General features: G+C 41.6%; 1 protein-coding gene across 1 annotated transcript; it reads left to right on the forward strand.

Annotated features, from left to right (window-relative positions):
• Positions 1-907: 907 nt before the first annotated feature.
• On the forward strand, positions 908-8,971 carry LOC308336512 (extracellular calcium-sensing receptor-like; the record flags this gene model as incomplete). Its single annotated transcript, XM_080793878.1, has 8 exons — positions 908-1,020; positions 1,371-1,434; positions 6,149-6,399; positions 6,643-6,683; positions 7,048-7,268; positions 7,530-7,757; positions 7,846-7,969; positions 8,058-8,971. The coding sequence occupies 8 exons, from the start codon at positions 908-910 to the stop codon at positions 8,969-8,971; spliced, it is 1,956 nt and encodes a 651-aa protein (XP_080650004.1).
• Positions 8,972-9,200: the final 229 nt, after the last annotated feature.

The following is a 9,200-nucleotide window of genomic DNA, read 5'->3' on the forward strand; positions in this document are numbered from 1 at the left end:
AGTAGAAGTAAAAGCATTGGAAATGACAAATACAAATACCTCAAAATTGAACTTAAGTACAGTAGGCTACTTCAGTAAATCTACTGTGTTACTTTCCACCACTGATACCTATGTATGTTAACAGACTTACTGCTTGTGACGTAACGCTCCGCCATAAGGAATCTAATTAGCTTCCACTTCTGGCAGAATGCTCCGTCTGATAAGCTTATATTATTGATATCAAACCAGATCGCTGATTTCTATTTTTTCATTATTATTTTGGCTCGGCCTTTTCTTCTTTAGCGATCCTGCGCAACCTCGCCCCCGCCTGCATCCCATTATACAGGCTGACTAACTGAATAACTCGAAATCTACGGAGCTCTCCGTGGTTTGGATAAAACGTGCGATGTTCAGAGGTCTTTGCTGAAAACCCGGTGGTCTAGATGGAAACATTTGCGCTTTCTAGAGCAAGGATGGCTATATTTTATCTCGCTAGCATTGACGCTATTTATTTAGCATTAAGATAGACGTTAAGACGCCCACAACAGGATATCCATCCTGTGTGTTCACCCTCTAAATCGCCTCGGTACGAGTCGGGAGCCCTCGGTAGTCTTAAGGTTGGCTTTGTGTCAAGCAGGTGGCAATAAACCTTTAAGCCCTGCCTCTGGGTGTGCCTAGGCCCAGATCGGTGTTGTGAAAGACTACATAATGTCGTCATCTGGCACAGGGGATGGCACTGCACTGTGTATAAAACCTAACAACTGGACAAGGGTTGGAGAAGGTGGGAGGGGGGTTGTTGAGGACAGTCATGAGGGCTTCTTTAGACATACAACTGTTTTCATACTTGATGTTGTTCTCTTCCTTCTCTCCTTTGTCTTCATCCTCTTCCTCTTCTTGTGAGTTACAGGCACCGTTAAAACATGGAGGAATGAACAAGGCTGGAGATGTGCTTCTGGGTGGTTTGTTTCCATTCCACTTCTCCTCTGTGTTCCCTGAGCTGACTTTCACACAGTCCAAGGAACAGAAGCCCTCCTGCAGTCGGTGAGTATCACGAATAGCCAGCAAGACAACACTAACCTTGTTTTGATATATAGAAACATGATTAGTTGATGTGTATATTTCTACAAAGATATAGGCTGTCGGGTGGAAACCTTCTCAGAACATGTGTTTGGATGGATCGGGTCGTTATTATTTAGTCACAAGCACTTTCACTTAAATATTTTCTTCAAAAATGGCACGTTTTTTTTGTCACTGTAGTATGACAAAGTAAGTCATTTATTAAACTAAAACAGAACGTTTAAATATGGAGATGCAAGGTTTCTGTCCGACAGCAATGATATTCAAGGCTACAGTGCAATTGTTTGTGTTAGTTTTTCCATTTCAATGTTCAGATTGGCACAGATCATGGCTTTTGCCATCACTGAGATCAACAGAGACCCCAGCCTGCTCCCCAATGTGACTCTGGGATACCGTTGCTATGACACCTGTTTAACGCTTGGAGTTGCAGTCCCTGCAGCGTTGTCATTGATCAGTGGGAGAGAGGAGCAGTTTACACTGGATCAGAGCTGTGTTGGCTCTCCGCCAGTACTTGGAATTGTGGGTCCTAGTACCTCAAAAAGTTCTATTACCATCTCTAGAATATTAGGTGTATACAGAGTGCCCATGGTGAGTTTCCTATCCACTTTCACAATAGCCTATTTTATTTAATTTTGCTTACTTGGCTATTTGCAAATCTATAATATGATAAATATAAAATTTGGTCTTTTTGCCGTTTGAAAGACATAGAACATAATCGTTGCTGTCGAGAAGAAACCTCGTGTCTCCATGTTTCAACTCGTAATGCATTTTTAATGCCCTATTTCTTCATTATTATGCTGGTGTTAGACAAAAGTATCAAACACAGCCGATCAACAAGGTCACAGTGTGACATGTTCTGAGGTTGTAGGCTGCAATTTTTCTTTCTTATTCTGTCTTTATTTTTCCCCCCTTTGTTTTAAGTGAAAGTGGTAAGTAACTGCACTTAGCCTGTGTTTTACAGGTCTGTTGGTTCATGAGTCAATCACCTCTGTACAATTAGAGCCTGTCCTTAAAGAAAAGGCAGGTAAACTAAATAGACCTACAGATGTGCCATTCCAACTCTTCACACTTTGCTGATCTTTTCTTGAAGGTTTCTGAAAATGCATGTTTTCCCTGCAGGTTTAATTCACTGATTAGCCTGATGTTTTAAAGGTATATTCAGTGATTTCACTCAAAAAACCTTAGGTTTCGTTTTTGGCTGGGACCTAAGCCTTTCATCCAATCAGGATAGAGAGCCAAAAACGAAACCTAAGGTTTTTTGACCCCCAGGGGTTAACTGGGGACAGGGAGGAACTCCTTATATGGTCAGCACACTCTATAGTAGAGAGGATTATCACAACAAAACAAAAAAATAAGTGATATTTGAATTAAGTGAAATCACTGAATATACCTTTAATGCTACTGCTTTGCTACTGAAAAGAAGTGTCCAGCAGAGGAACAATATCTATTCAGGATCATTTAAATATAACACATTGACAATGCCCGTTTACTGAACTGTTCTGTTTCTGACAATGCACTGACAATCTACTGAACTGTTCTGTTTCTGACAATGCACTGCATTCTGCTGAACTGTTCTTTTTCTGACAATGCACTGCATTCTACTGAATTGCCAATGGCAGGACATGTAAGTTCTCAAACAGCACATCCAAATCTCTCTGTCCAGCATCCTCTCCACAGTATTGGCAATAATCATGTTCGTACATCTGGAAATGTTTGTCTTTACTGCAGATAACCAGTTCAGATTTAAAAAGAAACCTGGCACAGTGTTATGCATTTTTGCAATAAAATAAATGATTGACAGTATTTCCACTATCTCCCTATGCTAAATTGAAACTTCTTGAGCTTTTGACAGGATAAACCAAACTGTTTCAGAAGCTGGTTGTGGCATATCTAAGCACATTGTGCACGTGGATGATCTATCTAGTGAATGAAATAAGTGCAATAAGGCTGTCTTATAACTATGGTAGGTAGGCCTAACTATCATGAATCACCTTATGTACACTTATGACCTGGTCATTCTGAATGCACACAGTGGAGGGTTAAAAGCAGCTATTAAAAGTGTGGTCAAATTATGGAAATTGACAGTTCTGGTACTGTCAGTGCATTTCTTTTAACCCTAGAACACTACACGGGTGATTTTCACCCGGGCGATTATAGTATATGTTTCATATTGCTGATGTCTGAGGTGGGTGTGTCTTTCAGTACCTTCATTATGCTCAGTGACATCATAGAAGGTAGGTTTGTTTCCCTGCCCACATTCCTGGTTTTTTCTACAGGCAGGTGTTCAGGTGAATTCACCGTGTTTAGTGATAGTGTGATAGAGAAAAATCCCAATACACCAATGGACTTTTTTGTATCCACTGGACCATTCTCACATGTCTTAGGAATGGGTGGACCAAAGGAGAAGTTCCCAACTTCATTTCTCTTTTTTAAAGGAATATTTAAAAACTAATATGCACGTTTTTCCACAGATTTTAGAAAATATTATAATTATATTATATTATAAAGTATTTAGTGATGGTGTAACAGAAAATATGTTTAGTGTTCTAGGGTTAAAGCATTATGCACTCCCATGTATACAGAATTATTCTGGTGCAGTACCAGGTGATTGCCCAGAATGGCTTGTTGTTATTGCCCGTCCTATGAAAAAGCCAATATCCATGTATCTAGTAAAATGTGTAGCCTAGTAGTTCATTAGGAGTTAAAATTGATGATCGTGACAGTGTTGATGTCCATGGTGCTTAAGGACAGGTGTATTCAATCTGCACTGTGACCATATGGCAGGGTAGAAACAGCACAGGCTCTGCTTGCTTCTACCCAGATATTTGTGTCCTAGGGCAGGGCTACTCAACTTAAGATGGCTCAGGGGCCTATTATTTTGAAACATTTACAAATGTATTTTGGAACATACTACACAAGTCACGACTAGTCTAAAGATGAAGGAAACAAAAAAAAAAGCCACATTTCCATCTATGAGGCCAAACCTCAATGAACAAGAACATTGTGATGAAGTTACAACAATTTACAATTTAGGCATTTATCAGACGCTCTTAATCCAGAGCAAGTACATTAAGCAAGAACAAAAAGCATCGCAATACATCACATACATAAAAAGTAGTTATCATACGTAAACTAAGATCGTAACAGTGGAATATCTATATAATGGAACTATGCATGTTTACTCTATAGTGCTATGTCTACATAAACATGCTATAAGTCTACATAAAATGCTATCTATAAAAATGTCGGGGCTAGGGCAAGTGCTAAGTGCCATGATGGAGTCTGAAGAGATGGGTTTTCAGACCACGGCAGAAGATTGGGAGTGAGGCTGCAGTTCTGATTGTAATGGGAAGTGCGTTACATAGTTTTGGAGCCAGAAGAGTTTGGGACGTGTGGAGCGTTGTCCCGGCGTTTTTAGTGAAGGTACTTCCAGCTTCCCTGCGTTGGCTGATCTGAGCACTCGGGAGGGTTTGTAGGGTTCGGTCAGACATGCAAGATATGGGGGTGCCATACTTTGGTTGCTTTGAATGCCAGCATCAGAGTTTTGTACTCTGTGCGGGCAGCGACCGGGAGCCAATGGAGGGAGCGGAGAAGGTGGGAGACGTGGGAGAATTTTGGCTGGTTGAAGACCAAAATGAGGCTTCATTCACAAAATTTGAAGAGCACATATAATGAACAGATTATCACAGATGATAAAGTAAGTGGTTAACGGCCAAGCTACACCAGGCAATTTTGCGCACGTGCGTATGCGTTTACTGCGCGCGCGTACAGTGCGTTTGGATAGGACCAATATATGTCAATGATACCAGCTACACCAGACGCACGGATACCGCGGGCCATCCTACGCGTGCTCTAAAAATAGGATCGGTTAAAAAAAAATTACGTGCGTATGCCCCCATGCGCGCGTATCTATATATCCTCCCGGAATGTCCCGCACAAACCTGCCGTGCGGCTGACAGATCGATGTAGCCAGGGCATTTGGCTTACGCACGCACGGTCCGCGCGTTTAGAGTAAATGCGCGAGAAAAGCCTGGTGTAGCTTGGACGTCATACTAAGTTGACATCAGGCCATACAACCTTTTACAATACAATAACTAAAATCTTGTTCAAAACAATGAAAATAACTAATATTATATTTTCATTGTTGGCCGTGGGTTGAGTAGCACTGCCCTGAGTGTACCAGATGCACTGTTGAATACCTATGATCTAGTACATTACATAATATATATTTTGTATTTGTTTTTATTCTGTTTTTCCAGATAAGTTACTTTGCTGGTTGTTCCTGTCTGAGCGACCGGACTCAGTTTTCATCCTTCTTCAGAACAATGCCAAGTTTTGCCTTCCAGGTGAACTTCTATAACAATAGATGTGTTGGTATCTAATAGTTCATGTTTCACAAACTGGAATACTCAAACCCATGGGGTGGGTAACTTTGAAGTAGGAGAGGGCCACTATATTTCTACACTCACTCAAGAGGGCCACTATATTTCTACACTCACTCCAGAGGGCCACTATATTTCTACACTCACTCCAGAGGGCCACTATATTTCTACACTCACTCCAGAAGGCCACTATATTTCTACACTCACTCCAGAGGGCCACTGTATTTCCACACTGACTCCAGAGGGTATCCACATTGCATATACTGTTGGGTAGAAATATCTTATCTCCATTCTAGCTCAACACACGTTGCACTGCGACTCGTTTTGAGTTTGGGATCTTCTATTTTAGCAATTATTTAACAGACTCCTGCTATTGCTATTTTTGATAGATTAATTGGAATCCTGAAAAGTAGGCCTAATGATTTAATTTCAAATGTATTTATTTGTACTTATGTTAACTTAAATTAAACAACAATGACAATGACAGAATTGAAATTGTAGTTATGCTACTAATATTGACCATTATAGATATAATTAAAGCAGGTCCTGTTTGGAATTGTAACAGCTGAAATCAATAATATAACAGTATTCCAATATTAACCTGCAGACCACATAAGTGAACACGGGAGCCGTATGTGGCCCCTGGGCCGCTGTTTGCCCATGTACTGTATGATCTAACCTACATTTCCGTCCATTCTTCATCCACTCAGGTGCGAGCTATGCTCCAGACTATGAGGTGGTTCGAGTGGACCTGGGTAGGACTGTTGTTCAGTGATGATGATGCTGGCCGTGACGCCGCCCGATTGTTCCAGTCTGGCCTGGACCAGTCTGGTCTGGGTTGTGTGGCTTATTCAGAGGCTCTGCCCTTCCACAATGACCTGGATAAACTCCAGAGGATCGTCACTGTGATGAAGACGTCCACAGCTCGGGTGGTCATTATGTTTGGATACGGGCCCTATATGTATAATGTCTTGGATGAGGTTTGTGTTACAATACATCTGTGGAGGATGTTAATTTAGGGATTCGTAATTAGAAGAATCTAAAATGAGAATGTATTGAAAGAAAGACATGCCTTTCATTTATTTCGAAACGATGAACAGGTGGTTAAGCAGAATGTGACAGGTCTGCTATGGATCTTACCTGCCACTTCAGGTTGGTGGGGAGATTCTCATCTCCAGTCTCCTCACTACCTGCCATACCTCAGAGGCACCCTGGGTTTTGCCATCCGTCGTGGAGAGATACCAGGTTTGAAGGACGTCTTGTTAAAAATACGTCCTGACAATGACCAGGATAACATAGTAAGTATTTTTGTTTAATTTGATTGTATATTTAATTGAATTGCATGTCTTTAAATGTCTCAATTAATTGAATAAACAGGACCACAATGGACACAAGCCCTTGGGACATTTTGCGTTATCCTTTTTGCACCATTGTATAATTGTACCACTGTATTATCTGCAAACTGTGAATGAATAATTCACAGTTGAATAATCAATACATTTATCAATTCATTGCATTTACCGGTTTACTTATGAATTAATTGTGTTCTTTCAGGTGAGGCAGTTTTGGGAACACACATTCCGGTGTAAATTTCCACCCCTTCCACCAGAGTGGGTGGATGCTGGTGGAAGGGTGTGTACTGGACAAGAGGACCTGGGAACAGCAGAAACTACACTGTTGGATGTGTCTGATCTCACTGCAGAGTACAATGTGTACAAGGCTGTGTATGCTCTGGCCCACGCCCTCCATGACATGTTGCAGTGTGTGCCAGGAAGAGGGCCTTTCCCTGGGCACAGCTGTGCCAGTTTGCAGACAATACAGCCATGGCAGGTGGGATATTAATTCAGTTAACCTTTGAAACAACAACATATTATCGGGCTGTACAGTCTAGTTTATAACAGTTTATAAAGTTAATCTCACCATATTTAAAATAAATCATAACAAAGATAGCAACTCAGCAACAGGAACACCCCTTTCACAATGCTTAAATCCCCAAATAGTGTGTAGCATGACATGGGCACATAAGAGGACCCTATAAGTATGTTTTTAAAGTATCTTGCTCTTCATGATTCTGCTCATCACCATTTCTAGCTTCTCTATTACCTGGAAAAGGTCAACTTCACCACATCTGGTGGTGATCGTGTATACTTTGATGAGAATGGTGATGCTTTACCAATCTTCGATATATTGAACTGGGCGTGGCTCCCTGATGGAAGCAGAAATATTCACAATGTAGGTGTGGTCAAAAAGACAGCCTCCGGAGATGAAGAATTCACCCTCGATGAAGACAGAATCTTCTGGAACTTTAAATCTGCAAAAGTAATTTCAGCTTTCTAATTTTTTTAATTGAGCTCATGATGTGAATGAAATTCATAGTTAAACTAATCAATGTCATGTTCCTCTGCAGCCTCCTCGGTCGGTGTGCAGTGAGAGCTGTTCTCCTGGAACCCGTGTGGCCAGAAGGAAAGGAGAACCTGTCTGCTGCTTTGATTGCATTGCTTGTTCTGAGGGAGAGATCAGCAACGAGACAGGTAGGGTTACATAATGTAGCTACAGTATATGTACAGAAGGTTATAAGACGATACGTGCCTGTACCTTTAATCTTGTGCTATTTGTTAGACTCTACAGAGTGCACCAGTTGTCCAGAGGACTTCTGGTCCAGTCCCCAGCGTGACCACTGTGTCCCTAAGAGCATTGATTTCCTGTCCTACCATGAGGCCCTGGGGATCTCCTTAACAACCATCTCATTGCTAGGAACATTTGTCTGTGCTATTGTCCTGGGGATCTTTGTTTATCATAAAGAGACGCCAATGGTCCGCGCCAACAACTCAGAACTCAGCTTCCAACTCTTGCTTTCACTCAAACTATGTTTCTTGTGCTCACTCTTGTTCATTGGTCGTCCCAGACTCTGGACTTGTCAGCTGAGGCATGCAATATTTGGGATCAGCTTTGTGCAGTGTGTCTCCTGCATCCTGGTAAAGACTATGGTGGTGCTGGCTGTGTTCAAGGCCTCCAAGCCTGGTGGTGCAGACATCATGAAGTGGTTTGGTCCTATGCAGCAGAGAGGAACAGTTCTGGCTCTTACTTCAATCCAGGCAATAATCTGCATAGTCTGGCTTTTGTCTGCCTCACCAACTCCACATAAAAACACACAATACTATTCTGAAAAGATAGTCTATGAGTGCAATGTTGGATCAACAGTTGGTTTTGCGGTGTTACTAGGTTATATTGGGTTATTAGCATTCCTCAGTTTCCTCCTAGCATTCATGGTAAGGAATCTTCCAGACAACTTCAATGAAGCTAAGTTAATTACTTTTAGCATGTTGATATTCTGTGCCGTGTGGATAGCCTTCATACCAGCATATATCAGTTCTCCAGGCAAATATGCAGATGTAGTGGAGGTATTTGCTATTCTAGCATCTAGTTTGGGCATTTTGCTAGCGCTGTTTGGACCAAAGTGTTATATAATTATGTTGAAACCTGAGAGAAACACTAAGAAATCCATCATGGGTCGAGGTGCCACCAAGTCATAGACGCAGAAATGTTAAATTCACATTGTGTCTTGTCAAAACTCGACTATTGTAACTCCCTCCTTACTGGCCTACCAGCATGTGCACTTAAAACTCTCCCCCCTGCTCCGCTCCCACCAACTGGCTCACGATCGCTGCCCGCACAGAATACAAAACTCTGATGTTGGCATTCAAAGCAACCAAAGGTATGGCTCCCCCATATCTTGCAAGTATGATGGAACCCTACAAACCC

Source organism: Protomyctophum bolini, assembly GCF_963924005.1.
Source record: "Protomyctophum bolini genome assembly, chromosome: 21".
Taxonomy (NCBI): domain Eukaryota; kingdom Metazoa; phylum Chordata; class Actinopteri; order Myctophiformes; family Myctophidae; genus Protomyctophum; species Protomyctophum bolini.